At 42.5% G+C, this 17,265-nt stretch overlaps 1 protein-coding gene across 1 annotated transcript in view; it reads left to right on the top strand.

Moving 5' to 3' along the window:
- LOC122551909 (thrombospondin-type laminin G domain and EAR repeat-containing protein) overlaps positions 1-17,265 on the top strand; it is an 89,530-nt gene that overhangs the window by 53,772 nt on the left and 18,493 nt on the right. The window contains exon 9 of the mRNA XM_087988598.1: positions 6,223-6,452. Coding sequence (XP_087844724.1) covers positions 6,223-6,452 — 230 coding nt within the window. The remainder of the gene's footprint in view (positions 1-6,222; positions 6,453-17,265) is intronic.

Consider the following 17,265-nt stretch of genomic DNA (forward strand, 5'->3'; position numbering starts at 1 on the left):
TTGACAACACCAAGCTAAAAGATACTGACAGGAGCAACATACATGCAATGGCACCCACTGCTACCTCACCACCACCACCAGCTGTCTCAACCATGCCACTACCTTTGTGGGAAATGCAGGTTTACCATAATTGAGTGTTGGGGGTGGTCTGGATGGGATGGCTTTGGAGGGCTGGTGTGGTCTTGATGGGCCAAATGGCTGGCTTCCACATTGCAGGGATTTTACAACCTTGAGCTAGACTTTTGACATGATAACCTCCCCATCACCAAAACCACCTACTTTCATCACTTTAGCATCGACCATTTTCAAACCTGGCTTGCAATCGAGGAAATTGGTTAAGTGATTTGGGAAAGAGATGTTCTGTTACTTTTTCCTTGTAAAAATAAAAATCTAGCCACAGGAATTTAGGAACTCAGCCTCAGGAACACTGCTGCAGGAATGGAGTACAGGCAGTCCTCTTCTTAAGTCTGTTTGTGAGTTGATTTGGACACATGTTGGAACACAATGCATGACAATATAACATAGCTGTTCATAAGTACAGGAAATGGTAATGTGGTGGATCTTTAAAATTACACCCTGTGTGGATCACATTCATAAGTACAACTGTTCGTAAGTCAGACATTTGTGAATAGAGGACATCCTGTATAATGTGGGAAAATGTGAACTTGCCTATTTTGGCAGGAAGAATAAAGAAAAAGGGTATTTTCTAAATAGTGAGAGATTGCATAGTACTGACAGAGAGGGATCTGGGTGTCCTAATGTACGAGTCACTAAAAGGTGATTGTGTTGGTACAGCCAGAATTAGGAAAGCTAAATAAAATGTTATCATTTATCATGAAGCCAGCTAAATCCAGAAATAGGGACATTATGCTTCAGTCAGAAAAGGCATTGGTGAGACCTCATCTGGACTACTGTGTACAGTGTTTGTCGACATACTTAAAGAAGAATGTAAATGTGTTGGATGCAGTTCAGAGAAATGACTAATACCTGGATTGGGCAGGTTGTCTTTTGCTTGTGTTTGCTGGAGCTTACAAAAGTAAAAGGCAACTCAATTGAAACATATAACTCCTTGAGTGGTCTTGACAGAGTAGATGCAGATCATATGTTTCTTTGTAGGAGAATCCACAACTCAGCCGTCACTGTTTGATAAATCAGTGGCGGTCCATTTTAAATACAGATGAGACAATTTCTTTTTCCAAATGTCGTGAGTCTTTTGAATGCTCCTCCTGAAAAGGTAGAAGCACAGTCCTTGAATATTTTTAAGGCAAAGGTGGATAGATACTTAAGAGGCAAGGTGAGGGGGGAGGTAATGAAAGGTTAGCAGGGGCAAGTAGGAATGCAATTTTGAGGATACAATCTTATTGAATGTGGAGCAGCATTGAGAGGCTGAATGATCTACCACTGCTCTTAATTCAGGTGTCTTGAGGCTTCCGTATGTAACATTGATTTCTCAGATCACACCATGGGCTGTGGGCTAATAGGTTTTCAGTTCAAAACACAGACTGTAGTGTAGTTATGAGTGACGTAACACTCCGGATATTTGCACACCGGATACGGTAATATTTGCACCTTCATATTATTGAATTTATGGCTTAAATAGTTTTTTTAAAATGACAAAATAGGTACAAAATTCCATTCTATTTCATTTATTCATTCATGTGGTGCAAGTGTCACTGGTAAGGCAAGCATATGTTGTCCACTCCAATTGCACATGGGCTGAGTGGGCAGTTAAGAGTCAGTCACATTGTTGTGTGTCTGGAGTTATATTTAGGCCAATTCGGGTAAGGACAGCAAACTTCCTTTGCTAAATGACGTTTGTGAATCAAGTGGATCTTTACAACAAATGGGGCGGCACGGTGGCTCAGTGGTTAGCACTGCTGCCTCACAGCGCCAGGGACCCGGGTTCAATTCCCGCCTGGGGCAACTGTGTGGAGTTGCACGTTGCTCCGGTTTCCTCCCACAGTCCAAAGATGTGCAGGTTAGGGTGAATTGGCCACGCTAAATTGCCCGTAGTGTTAGGTGAAGGGATAAATATAGGAGAATGGGTCTGGGTGGGTTGCTCTTCGGAGGGTCGGTGTGGACTTGTTGGGCTGATTGGCCTGTTTCCACACTGTAGGGAATCTAACCTAACAATTAATGATAGTTTCACTGCCACCCCCATGAATGACACTAGCTTTCAGTTCCAGATTTATTAAGTTTGTTTAAATTCCTTGAAATTTGAACCCATGTCCACCAGAGCATTAACTTGGATCTCTGGCTTAAAGAATAGTACTGACATAGAGAGGGATCTCTATGTAACATGTCAGAACAGAATAGAATAGAATATCCTTTGTTGTCATGTGTACTCAAGTATAGAAGTACAGGAGTACAGTGAAAAGTTTTACAATGTTATCTCTTATGGCGCCATCTTAGGTACAAGTACCTAGGTATGAATTTTACATATAGAAAGTGGAATAAAAAAATAGTTGCATTACTTTACAGAAATGAGACATAGTGAGAAGGATAGTCATTACAGTCAAATACAAATGAACCTTGATTAGATGGCATTCAATTATCTGAATTTTGGATTATCTGAACAAGATCGCAAAGTCCCACTGCATGGCTAAACTATGTTATCCAGCATTCGATTATCTGGCATTCGATTAACTGAACAAAGGCCCATGGCCTTTAGATAATCGAGGTTCCTCTGTAAGCAGATTACACGTAAACATTACACTGCAGTAGCTGAGCTCAGGGACTTCCACACACGGTCTGACCACCCGCGCCAGGCCCCAGTCCAACAACTGTCCAGTAACATCACCACTGGATCATGTTTTCCCACAGAAGGACAGGGGAATTCTTTCTGATCTCCCCAGTCAATAATTATCCCTCTATCAACATCCAGAAAACAGATCATCCAGTCACTATCACAATGCTGTTGTGTGGCATCTTGCTGTGTGAAAATTGGCTGCTACATTTCCCACATCATAACAATGACTACATTGCAAACAAGCACCACTGTGTCCATTCCTGGTTGCCCACTTATAGGAAGGATACCATTAAAGGTGGAGAAGGTTCAGGAGAGCTTTAATAAGATACTGCCTGGTATGGAAGTTATAAAGAAAGGCTGGGATGTTTTTCACTGGAAGGTTGAGAGGTGACCTTATGGAAGTTTATAAAATAATGAAGGGTATAGATAGGGTTGATGGTAGTTGCCTTTTCCCCAAGGATGAGATATTCCAAGGCTGGGGGCACATTTTTAAGGGGAGAGGAGAGAGATTTAAAAAAAGACATGAGAAGCAATTTTTTACACATATGTGGTTCACATATGGAATGAACTTCCTGAGGAAGTAGCGGATATGGGTACAATTGCAATATTTGGTAAAGTTAAAAATCGCACAACACCAGGTTATAGCCCAACAGGTTTATTTGGAAGCACTAGCTTTTGGAGCGACGCTCCTTCATCAGGTGGTTGTGTGGACAAAACCATCTGATGAAGGAGCGGCGCTCCAAAAGCTAGTGCTTCCAAATAAACCTGTTGGGCTATAACCTGGTGTTGTGTGATTTTTAACTTTGTACACCCTGGTCCAACACTGGCATCTCCAAATCATAACATTTGGTAAGTACATGAATAAGAAATGTTTGGAGGGATATGGGCCAAGTGCAGGCAGGTTGGACTAGTTTAATTTGGGATAATGGTCAGTATGGACTGGTAGGACCGAAAGGTCTGTTTCTGTGCTGTATGACTCGATGACTATGGCTCGATTACTTCATTGCGTCATGCTTTGTGACATGTTAAAGTTACATTAAGATGCTGCAGGTATATAAGCTTCCCTTTCTTGAGATAAATGGTCAAAACTGTCAGACTCTGATAACAATTGAATTCATTTGGATTTTGTAAAGACAGAGTGAGGATTAAAAGCTTTGAACCAGACCCTTGAATCCAGGCTGCCTGGGTCTATCAAAGAAATACTCGTGTTTAGATGACATGACACAATGATGCAGAACTTCTAAAATAATTGCTAACCTTTCAGGGAAATAGTTTCATAGCGTTGCACACTAGACGATGTGTTGAAGAACAGCAAGTCAGAACAAAAGCTGGAAAAGTCTTTGAATGTTTTGCTTATGCCAACCCTCAGTGTTTTTTCTGTTGCTTTTTTTGAGACTGTTGGAGAGGCAATGAGGTGGTCTGTGGAGGCAGTGGGGGATTAGCCTTCGTTGGTATTCTGTTGAAATAAATATTGAAACTGTTGACAGGACAAGTAGACAGGGTAGATTCAGAGACGCACATGCAAGCAAATCACAAATCACAATCGTTCTCAATTTCAGCTTTAGGCTGAGGGGCTTAAATAATTAAATCAATACCACTGCAGAGAAAGACATACTGTAAAAGCCTTTTGTCTTGCATTCATCAAGACAAATACATCAGTGCCAAAATTCAAAAGACAATAGTTTATTTGGTGTTCATGTGTCTTTCCTGATGAGTGCAAGTTGAAAACTCCAGCAACGTTTCTCTGTTCAGCAAGATTTAGGTTTTGTACCACCAAGCGACTATAATTAAATCAATCTCACCACACCTCAGTCTCAAGCAGGGGAGGAATCAAGTCAAACTTAGTATTACCTTTTTGTTTTTATATTAAAAGTTAGATGAACAATGCCACAACAGGCTACAACAATTTGTTAGCTAGACATTGAGACTGCATAATAAAATATCCACTTGAACAGCTGATTCCGAATTGTGTCATTGCTAACATTTTCAAATCAATTTTTAAATATGTTGCTTTGTGTGTTTTTGCCCTTCTTCTGAAAACTGATTTTCTTGTTTTATTTCTTCTAAATCTCCAATTTCCACTAAATTTTTAGAGACAGGGTCGTTAAAAAGGCACTTGGCATGCTTGACTTCATTGCTCAGTCCTTTGAGTATTGGAGTTGGGATGACATGTTGAGGTTGTACAGGACATTGGTAAGGCCTCTTCTGGCTTACTGTGTCCAGTTCTGGTCACTCTGTTATAGGAAGGATACTATTAAGCTGGAGAGGGTTCAGAAGAGATTTACCAGGATGTTGCCGGGTGTGGAAGTTTTGAGTTAGAAAGAAAGGCTGGATAGCCTGGGATATTTTTCACTGGAGCATAGGAGGTTGTGAGGCGACCTTGTAGAAGTTTGTTAAACAACAAAGGGTATGGATAGAGTTAGTGGTAGTTGTCTATTCCCTAGGATAGGGATTTCAAGACTAGGGGATCTATTTATAAGGTGAGAGGAGAGAAATTTAAAAAAGAAATGAGGGGTGGTTCACATGTGGAATGAGGAAGTAGCGGGTTTGGGTACAATTACAATGTTTAAAAGACATTTGGATAAGTACATGAATAGGAGAGGTTTGAAGGGATATGGGCCAGGAGCAGGCAGGTGGAACTAGTTTAGTTTGGGATTATGTTCAGCATGGACTGGTTGGGCCGAAGGGTCTGTTTCTATGCTGCATGACTTTATAAGGCATTCCTCTTCATCTCGATTCTCACATGGAATGAGACATGTAATCGCAGGCTGCAGTCACGTATATTCACAGCCATAGTTGTACTTGGGGCCATATATGCACTTGCATACGTATATTCAGCAACCACCGGCTTCTGTTGTGCACTATCAGTTACAGCTCATCACTCTTGTGTCTGACTCAGAAGGCCATGGATTCAAAGTTCCACTCCAAGACTTGTGCACAGAATCCAGGCTTCTGCTCCTGTGTGGTATTGGGGGAGCACTGCACTGCCTAGAAAAGCAGTCTTCTGGTGAAGACATTAAACAGAGACCCTGCTTCCCCTCTTAGGTGGATGTAAAAGATCCCATGGCCCTCATTGAAACTGAGCAAGGGAATTATCATTGGCAACCTGCCAATGTTTATCCCTTAAACCAATATGTATGAAAGATTAATTGGGTGGCCATTTATTTCATTGCCCTGTGTGGAATCCTGCTGCTCTCAAATTGTCTCCTGTAGTTTCCACATTATATAACAGTGACCGCACTTCTAAAGTACTTTGCTGCCTGTAAAGTGTGTTGTGATTGTCTTGTGGTTGTCAGAGGTAAGACACAAGCTCATTTCTTTCTCCCTGGCCGCAGGCTGTTGGTCTGCTGGGGGAATGTAGTCACTGTTTATTGCTCTGCTGCAGGTGTCTGTGGACACGACCCCGTTAGTTTGCTTAGTGAGGAACGGGGTTATGTTCTGGTATCTGACTGGGTTTATTTCTACCTTTTAAGGAAACAATCACAACATTGACAGCATCATTTACAAGTGGAACCCCAATGCCCGTATGTTTGAAAGGAACCAGACCATCCCAACCTCGGGAGCCTACGACTGGGAATTCTTTACGATCGGACCCTATTCCTTTTTGGTGGTGGCGAACACCTTCAATGGGACATCAACCCGGATCTACTCCCGGATTTACATCCAGCTAGGAGGAATGTTCCGACTTTTCCAGTCAATCCCAGTAAGTATCCAAGAAGAAGCAAAATACTGCTGGGAGTCTGCAGCAAGCACAGAGAATCTCAGCAGCTTCTGTGGAGAGAGGAACAGAGTTAACATTTCAAATCTCTTCAGAATGGAAAAGGGCTGGAACATTGTGGTTTTATGCTTTTGACAACTTTAATGCTGCTCCACTCCCTCTTCCCCTCTGTTAACAGCATAAATTCCATCATTTTCCATCCCCTTTCAGTTCTGAAGAGTCACATCTGTTTTGAAACATTAACGCTGTTTCTCTCTCCAAAGATACTGTTAGACCTGCTGAGTTTCTTTAGCATTTTCTCTTTATGTTTCTCCTCCATTCATTTAAGTAGTCACAAGACCTCACAAGATGAGGAAATAGGAGCAGACATTTGCATTTATAAAGCATCCTAACCCGTCATGGAAAATTGCAATGGGAAGAGACCATACAGTCCCTCAAATCTGTTCCATTATTTAATGAGATTATAGGTGATCTGTGTCTAAACTCCATTTAACCTGTTACTCAGGAACACATCAGAAACCATCACAGGAAATGCTTTACTTTGAAATGGGATCTCCATTCTTACATGAGTGAAAATAAAACACACCTGTCTAACACACAAGATTCCACAGGTATCACTATAACCACTGTGCTGTGCACAAACCAGGATAGTATATGGATGTTTTTTTTTCTGCAGTAGTTGGATACAACATAGCAGCTGAACTGGTTGTTTCAGAGAGTAGATAAGGGTCAACCTTATTGGTGTGGGTCTGGACATCTCTTTCAGGCCCGACCCTGCAAGGCTGGCAAATTTCCTCCCACAGAGAGAACGGAATGGGTTAAATACAATTCAGTAGTTTTGTGATTATTAATGAGATTGGCATTCTGTTTCAGATTTGGTGACTAATTGAATCTAAACCCCACCCCTCAATGAGTACCCATGTATGATGTCAATGAACTCTGTGTAGTCTCATTGTGAACCCTCACATAATTGACTAACAAAAGAATGCCGTGCAATTACACAGTGACTAATCCTCACCAATATCAGGTTTGGGTAGAATCCAACCTCAGTGCAGATGAATTATGAAAATGTGGCTTATGTTTGTATCTTTGTAAACATTAAATCAACGTGAAATTGATTTCTCCACCTTCTTCCTCTCCATCTATCTATCAGCGGTAACTTACTTCCAATTCACTTGATTCCCTTTCCTTCACTGCTACATATTTATTCTGCATAATATTTAAATGCTGCCCTCTCACCTTAGTCTTTCTCCTGACTTTTCTGCAATTTTTTTTTTCCTTTTTCTCTAATCAATTATTTTTATTCAGTCTGGGATGTCTAATGGAAAGCCTCACCAGGTTTTTTCATTAATATGCTCAGGCTGATGATTGACAATCTCAGCGCTTCTGCACATGTCAGTAGCTTTGTTAAGTGTAAGTTTCTCCTTTCTCTGCAGATGTGCTTTCACAGCTGGATCCCTCATGCCTAAGACTATCCTATTTCTAATGAATTCCCCTTTCGCCTGCCCAAACTCACAGATCCAGCTAGATGTGCCAATATGATCACATCTCAGCCAATCATCCTCCTTTTTCCTTCAGCAAACTGTTTGTACATTATGTTAGTATAGGTTGAAAAGTGCATTGTCAAATTTCTCCTTTCTGGCTCCTCCACCTCTAAATCTAGGCTGCAATAAGTTATATTGCATACGTTCACCAACTTTCACTGATACTACAACTACTCATCTTATTTACTCATCTTTTTAAAACAATAATTCTGTAACTATTCATATTTTGCTACTAATAGTAGGGAAAAACATCTAATTCTGTTGTATTCTGGGTAATCCAAGATGGAGGATGGGAAAAGTTTCTGGCTGTAACAGGCTGCTTCTTTTTTGAGGTATTTAGATGTTGGAGGTGATTTCCTCGAATTCCAGGAGCAGCAATTACTGTTTTATATGTTGCATTGTTTTGGAACTTTGGAGAAAGAAAAAGTCAAAACAACTTTTAAAAGGGAGAGGAACAGACAAAGGGAGCACATGGTGGGGTCAGTGCAGGAGAGAGAGAAAGAGAGACAGAGAAAGAAACCCGCACTGCTAACTGACACAGCAATGAACCCGCACCGTTACTGCCTTCGCTGTTTGAATGCATGTATCGCTGGACATCGGAGTATGTCTAAATGGTGGAGGCTGGTACAACTGCAACATTTGAAAGGCATCTGGACGGGTATAACAATAAGAAGGGTTTGGAGGAATATGGGCCGGGTGCTGGCAGATGGGATTAGACTGGGTTGGGATATCTGGTAGGCATGGACGAGTTGGACCAAAGGGTCTGTTTCCGTACTGCACATCTCTATGACTCTAAGTTTCCTTTTATTTCCACTACAGTGGGGACTGGAAAATGCAGGCTATTTTGACCTGGCTAATACCTGCAGTGGCAGACTGCTGCATTTATTTTGTTTCCTTGGTGTTTCTTTCAGTAGCAGTCCTTCTTAACAGCTCTAGAAATTCTCACATTTTTCAGCTGCACCATTCCTGACATCACTTTTTTTAACAAGCGTTTAATGTCTGCACCCAAATGAATGCATCCAAAGTCACTTACAACAGAGGTAACGGTCTCGTGTCTGTGGGAAGTCTGTGGGTACTCCAACTAAGATCTGTACACGATCTTACCAGCCTCTGCCAACACTGTATTCACCCTGTAGCCTTTTTCAGATATCTGTATTCCTGCAATTCCTATCAATACTGCCCATGTCTTCAACCATCTCGATGTTAAACTCTGGAATTCTCTCTCCAAATCTCCGCCCATGTATTCTTTTTGACCTCCTTATGAGTCTCAACATCAAGTTTTCTGTGGCTGTGCTCCAGTAGAGAAGCTTAGGATCTTTTTCTGTGTTCAAGGCTATATATAAATGCAGGTTTTGATCTGTGGTGGGTTTTGGGAGGAATGAATTTCCAGTGCTGGGTGTCGGTTAGTTCAGTTGGCTAGACAGTTGTTTTACAATGTAGAGTGATGCCAGCAATGTGAGCTCAATTCCCATGCTGGCTGAGGTTATCATGATGGTCTTGTGTTCTCAACCTCTCCCTTCACCTGAGGCATGGTGACCTTCAGGTTAAAACACCACCAATCATCTCTCTCTTTCACTCTCTCTCTCTCTCTCTCTCTCACACACACACACACACACACACACATGCAGGAGAAAGCTATAGGATAGGGAAAATTTCAAGATGTAAATAAAGTTGATCGCTAAATAAGCGTCATCTTGAGGCCACTGTTTACAAATGACTGACAATTCAGCACAATCTTGAAGATGCTGTGTGTACAAAATATTTACATTACTTAAACCCTCAGGACTTGCAGGATTAGTTACACCTTGTTACAAGCAAATCAGATTTCATTTTCTGAGCCAAATGATTTCACAATCTAAGCAGAGGGAGGCATAAAGATTGCTAATGCTTTGTATCGATTTCAAGGGCAGACAGGATTGTCACCGTGTGGCAGTATCAGAGAGCAGAGTTGACAGGCAGCCTTCATCATAGAACTTTCCTTCTTTTCAACCTCTCGTTGCTATCGATTTATTGCTGTGTCTCCTGGAACAACATCACTTGGCAAGTGCCTTCTCTGCTCTTCAGAACTAACCAATGTTTTCTGTCCAGCCTTGGAAACAGTGGGGATATCATTAGTGATAACAGATAATTGGCCAATCTTGCCTGAATGCCTGATTGAGGAGGGTATTAATCATCAGACCCTCCAGTTCAGTGTGTAGCAACTTCCTGAGGGAAAGACTGACAGATGTCAATTAGTGTACAGCCACCTCTTTGAGAAACACCAGTCAGTGTATCGATATCTCCCAGAAAAATCTCAGTGTAAAGTTTGTTATGGACCAGACCAGATCCCCTCAAAATATTTTCAGAAGGTAGCCGAGACCCTAATTTTTTTCCTTATTTTAAAAGTAGACATAAAATGCATGTTCCAGATGTGATGTGACTGGTCAAACTACTCGATGTTAAGCGACACACAATTTATTTAGGCACTATAATTAAAATATAAACAAAAGAAAGACGACTTTAGAATAACTTAACTATCGGAAAACTTAACAGAATGGTAAATACAATAACTATTACGAATTAACTGCTCCAATATAGTAACATCCATAAACACACCCCTTGGCAAAAAGGCAAATTCAGGCACAGATTCTCAAATGCAAACCTCCACTCTAGGAGGAAGAAACATCAGGGGGATTTTCCGAAGAAGTAGCAGCTGGGAATTATTTGCTGAGGCTTCCAACTCTTCTAAGACTGCAAACGGCTTCTGGTGCTACTGAGAAAATCAAATCCTGAAAATCCTGATCAATGAAAGCTGGCCGCACCCATTCAGGCTGTTAAAAAAAACTCACAGCCTCCTAAGCTGTTTATTTAAGTCGTCTTCAAGTAGTCGGTTCTCCACCTTTGCCTTACAACCTCTCTTCAAAAACACCTGGGATAAAATAACTTCTACAGTAACGATGAGGAGGCACCAGTATTGGACTTGGGTGGACAAATTTAAAAATCTCACAACACCAAGGTTTCTTTGGAAGTACTAGCTACCTGATAAAGGAGCAGTGCTCTGAAAGCTGGTACTTCCAAATAAATGAGTTGGACTATAACCTGGTGTTGTGTGATTTTTAACTTTGTCCTTCTAAAGTGACAGCATTGTCACAAGATATCCCTCAGAAATACCTCAAGCAATGTATTGATATCTCCCAGAGAAATCTCAGTCAGTGTACATATATCTCACTAAGAAATCCCAGTCAATGTATAAATGTTTTCTGGATAAATCCCAGTCAGTACATAGGTATCTCTCAAAGAAATCTCAGTCAGTGTACAGATATTCCCCGGAAAAATCCCAGTCCTCAAGACTCAAGCCAAGGTTAATTTGATATAAAGTGAAGTTTTGCCTATGTACATTTCAAGAGCTCACCCAATAGTTTTAATAGTTATTAATACTAAAACTAACATAAGAAAATATATCTGGATTTGGAAATGACGAGTTAAATTGCTGACATCATCTTGTCTGGAGAAAAGAATTCTTTTGGAATAGCTTCACTCTGTGTCGACAACCCATCTGAGGACACTGAAATATCCCTGGGGAATAGACTGAGAGATACAAGCAGCTGACACAAGTAAACGATGATACCTAACAGGAATTGTCTTGTCATATTCCCTTTTTGTCATGCTTCTTTCTTGTTGGAAAGTCCCAGTCCCCATTCTCTATGAAAATGTGCGAACGTCGTTCAGTCCCTCAGGCCTGCTCCAGTATTCACTCAATCATGTCTCTATCTACCTGCCTCAATTACATATTCCTTTAATAACTTCACCTAATAGAAAACAATCGATCTCAGTCTTAGAAATTCCAATTGGCTTTCCCCCACCTTAACAGCCTGTCAGGGGCAGGGGGTTAGGGGAAATTCCACATTTCCACAGTTCTTTTTGCAAAGAAAGAAACGTTCTAATTCCACAACCGTGTGGTCTGGTGCAAATATAAAACGTAGATATGCATTTGTTCTGGACTCTGCCTCCAGGCGGAAGAGTTTTTCTCTACCTATCAATTTCTGAATCAATTTAAACATCTCGATCAGATTACCCCCTCAGATTTCTGAACTCAAGGGATTACAAACCCAATCCAATCAACCTACCCTTATGATTTAAATATTTAAGCCCCTCTGGATCAGTCAGCTGTATCTGTGCTGTGGCCCAATTAAGATCCAAATTTTGTTCCTTAGGTGTAAAGTCCCTACAATGTGGAAGCAGGCCATTCAGCCCATCGAGTCTAAACCAATGTTTCAAAGAGCATCCCACCCAGACCCACCCTCTTCCTGTAACCCTGCATTTCCCATGGCTAGTCCACCGAGCCTGCCTATCCCTGGACACTACGGGCAGTTTAGCATGGCCAGTCCACCTACCCTGCACATCTTTGGATTGTGGGAGGAAACCAGGACACCCAAAGGAAACCCACGCAGACACGGGGAGAATGTGCAAACTCCACACAATCAGTCACCTGAGATGGGAATTGAACCCGGGCCCCTGGCGCTGTGAGGCAGCAGTGCTAACCACTGTGTCATCGTGCTGCCCTATATGTACTGTCAGTGTAGTGTTCAAAATTGAATGCAATGACTCCAGGTCAGGTTTGACCAATGCTTTATACAACAAAACATTATTTTCTCACTTTTGATTTCGAACTCTATGAAGATAGTTGCCAGGGACTGTGTCCTGGTGGATGTTTTGCCAATGGATTCCCTATTTCTGGCTAATTGTGAGCATTATTTTAATGAATTTGATTGTCTCTCCACACCAGCGCCACACAACCCACCACTGGGTGGTCTGTCTTTTTCTTTGTGAGCTCACTATCTGCAGACAGGTCTGACCCACAGTGCCATAACTTCCACCAAATCCAGATACCTAAATCCACCTCAGCCAGAATGGGGATCAACCTCTTTGCACTGGCACCAATCCGATCAGATATCCAGTCATTTGGGCCCCAAAGGGTCTGAGTTGCTTTGACAACATACACTTTGTTATGTGTGTGCAGTCCAGAGCTATGGATAGCAATGTGGGAAGTTCCAAATCCTTTCCATCATCATCATCATCACAGCAGCTGACTCAATATCTCCCCTATTCTTACTGACTGACACTTGAACGAGTGGAAGGATTTGCAAGTATTCCCCCTGTTTGGTTGGTTTGTTAACACACCTTCTGTGGTTGTTAAGTCCTGAAGTGGGTCTTGGACATTACCCTCTGTGCCACTGAGACCTCCCCTAAGCAGCTACATGGTCACTTCATGTTGCTGTACCCGTCATTCAAACTGGGATAGTCGTCCAGCACAAAACAACAGAAGGCAAGCTCTATTTCCATTGTGATAGTGGGCGATGGATGATACAACACTGTCTGTGTGGAGTTTGCACATTCTCCCCATATCTGCGTGGGTTTCCCTCCAGGTGCCCAATTTCCTCCCACAGTCCAAAAGATGTGCAGCTTAGGTGAATTGGCCGTGCTAAATTGCCCCTAGCGTTAGGTGTAGGGGAATGGGTCTGGGTGGGATGCTCTTTGGCGGGTCGGTGTGGACTTGTTGGGCCGAAGGGCCAGTTTCCACACTGTAAGTAATCTAAAAAAAAATCTAAAAAGAAAAGGTTACTGAAATAAATCCACAGAGGGTGGTATCCCATTGTCAAGTCACCCTTTATTTACACGTGGAGAGTCCTTGACACTGATCCAGCTCCCTCAGAGCCAGCTCTGAGAGTCAACACCAACCTCTGACACTCATGTTTTTGTTTTTTTTCTTTTGTTTTTCCCCCACACTACTGCCTAACAGTGGGAGACACGCCTATTTATATCTGTCAACTAGGGCTCTCCAATTGGACCAGATTAACAGCTGTACCCAGGGAACTCATATTCTATGATGTCCAGCTGGCTGGCCTCATTATAATGACTACAGTTGCATTTCTGTAGTGCCTTTCATGATCTCAGGATGTCCCAAAGCATATTCGAACTAACAACTTTCATTTGAAGTGATGCCACTGTCAGACAGCAGCAGCCATTTTGTGCACAGAAAAATCCCTCAAACCATAATGTAATGATATATAAACATTCTCTGGCATGGATATTGGCCAGTTTTTTTGTAAAATCACCAGGAAACCTTTCTGAGAGGGTAGAAATGGCATCACATGTGAGTCTGCATCTCCAACAGTGCAGCATTGGTAAGTCAGCCTTGGTTATGTAGATGACTGTCTGCAGTGGGAGAACTCACAACCAGTTGAATTTACAGGCAGATGAGCTATTGGTCTTGCTTATATCCAAATTTTTGGATCAGCTAGATTCTGCATTCCTGTAACTAAGCACAGTCTGATTTTAACTTCAACCTCCAAAGATGTGTAGCTTGTATCTCGTATTAGAGCATTCCAAGGTGTGAAACAGGGGCATTATCAGAAATGCTTCCCAAACCTCTTCCCTCTATGACCCCATTCTGAAGCTTGGAAATTGTCATGGCAACTCAGTGAGAGTGGAGACGGGAGGGCGGTGCATGTTGGCAGATACAAATCTATGAGAATGCGGTCTGTTAAGGGGGCACAGTGGTGAAAACTTGGTCAGGGTTCCATCGTAGCTGTTGCAACCTTCAAACTTTCAACTGACAGCACTTAACGAGGTCCAAAGCCCCACTTTGGGAAGTCCTGAAGCAGAATGTAGCAGACAGGTAGCTGTAATAATATTCCTACGTAATCTAAATCTAATTCAAATGGATTACAGAGTCACAGAGTCATAGAGGTAAACAGCATGGACACAGACCCTTCGGTCCAACTTGTCCATGCCAACCAGATATCCTTAACCTAATCTAGTCCCATTTGCCAGCACTTGTCCCATATTCCTCTAAAACCTCCTTATTCATATACCCATCCAGATGCCTTTTCAATGTTGTAATTGTACCAGCCTCCACCACTTCCTCTGGCAGATAGAGTTTAAGCAGCGCCCAAACAGTGGCATGTGGATTCCCTTTATTTAAATCTCCCTGGTGGATTTATTTACAGCTCAACTAATATATACAAGTAGTGATCAATCTCCAGATGCAATTTGTGCCTTGTGTGCTTTAGGGTAGACAGCTTATGGCCTGTGGTCCTGTGACAATGTCTGGATATTTGGCTTATTTACATGTTGAGCTCTTAAAAGGACATCACTGCAAATATGAGAGCACATCCTCCTTTTCGTCCAAAGTTTCGTTTGTACGCTACAAGTGAAAACAGATAAAAATTGGTTAAACCAAAATGGGTTATAAAGTGATAAGGACTGTAAAACATACAAGTACAGAGGTCAAAGAGTCCGTATAGCATATCAACGGTTTGACAGGATTTCCAGATCTTGGAAATGTGGATGTTCATCTTTGGCTGTTCTTGGTCTGCTGATAGTGAATTTATTGTTGTCTCTGTGTTCCATCATGCTGCGGTTGTCTGGATGTGTTCTTTTCTCTTCACTGTCGGTGCGTTATGCACTTCCCTCACTGTCTTCTGTTACTTCTCACGTTTCACCAGGAGGTGGTCTTCTTGACTTGTGAGGGATTCTATTCCTTGAGTTGCTCAATTGTTTCAATTGATGCTCACAATCTCTGTTCACATCTCCATGAGGTCCCTCGCCAGTTTGGCCACTCTTTCCTATGTCTGTTATATTTCTCACAATGTTGGCGTTATGCCACAGATTTTCACCATTCCTTTTCATACTTGGATTCAGTGGCACGGAGCCTCTGCACCATTTCCTCTCTCAATATTGCAACTTGAGCTCAGCCGGATGTCCCTGCATGGTGGGGCATGATGACCAGGTTCTCCATCTCTACAGCCTTTACCTCCAACTGCAGCTGAAACAGCTGCACAGGCCCCCACCAACTGTTAACCTTCCCCTTTCTTCCTTCAGCTCCCTCATGGTTGCTTTGCCAACTGCAAATAGAATCATAGAATCCCTACAGTGTGGAAGCAGGCCTCTCGGCCCATCAAGTTCATACTGCCTATCTGAAGAGCATCCGACCCAGACTCATCCCGCCTTCCCTATCTCTGCAACCCTGCATTTCCCATGGCCAACCCACCTATCCTGCACATCCCAGGGCACGATGAACACTTTAGTATTGCCAATCCACCAAACCTGAACACTATTGGACTGTGGGAAGAAACCGGAACACCCTGAGGAAACCCACACATACACAGGAAGAATGTACAAACACCACAATCAAACCTGGGTGTCTGGGGCTGTGAGGCAGCAGTGCTAACCACTGAGCCACCATGCTGCCCTTGGCATTAACTTGGCTAGGGGAGTGGCAAGTTCTGAAACACGAGTCTTCAATACTGTTGCCAGAATGTTGTCAGGGCCCATAGCCTTTGCAGTATCCAGTGTCTCCAACTGTTTCTTGATATCATGTGGAGTGCATCAAATTGGCTGAAGACTGGTATCTGTGATGCTGGGGACCACTGGAGTAGGCCGAGATGGATCATCCACCTGGCACCTCTGGTGAAGATTGCTGCAAATACTTCAGCCTTATCTTTTACGCTGTTGCGTTGGTCTCTTTGATTATTGAGGATGGGGATATTTGTCGAGCCTCCTCCTCCAGTGAGTTGTTTATGTTTCTCCTCCCTCTGCTTCTCTTCATTCAGAGCTTTGTTATCCTGACTGAACTCCTCTGAACAGTTTTCCAATCCTTTCACTATCCTCTCCACATTAGTTATCTCGTTCCTCCAATGCTTTCAATAACCGTTCCCACCCCCAACTTAAAGATGCTCCTTTAAAAGCTTACTCTTTGACTAGGCCTTTGACTACAGTTTAGGGTGAATTCCCATTAACGGCTCAATATGCAAATAAGCCAACCACCCAGATCACGGGCTTTCTGCTCTGTAGCACTCAGAGTACAGACTATCTGGGAAATTACAGTACTGTATATTTCATTTCAATGGCAGGGAGATTTGCGAGAGCTGCTCGTGAGAATTTAAACTAGTAAGGTGGGGAGGGTGGGACCCAGGGAGATAGTGAGGAAAGAGATCAGTCTCAGACTTTTACAGTTGAGAACAGAAGCGACTCAACCAGTCAGGGCAGGCAGGGACAAGGTAGGACTGATAAATTAAACTGCATTTATTTCAATGCAAGGGGCCTAACAGGGAAGGCAGATGAACTCAGGGCATGGTTAGGAACACGGGACTGGGATATCATAGCAATTACAGAAACATGGCTCAGGGATGGGTAGGACTGGCAGCTTAATGTTCCAGGATACAAATGCTACAGGAAGGATAGAAAGGGAGGCAAGAGAGGAGGGGGAGTGG

This window comes from Chiloscyllium plagiosum, unplaced genomic scaffold (genome assembly GCF_037043375.1).
Source record: "Chiloscyllium plagiosum isolate Xiang-an unplaced genomic scaffold, Cpla_swu_hap1 HiC_scaffold_7, whole genome shotgun sequence".
NCBI lineage: Eukaryota > Metazoa > Chordata > Chondrichthyes > Orectolobiformes > Hemiscylliidae > Chiloscyllium > Chiloscyllium plagiosum.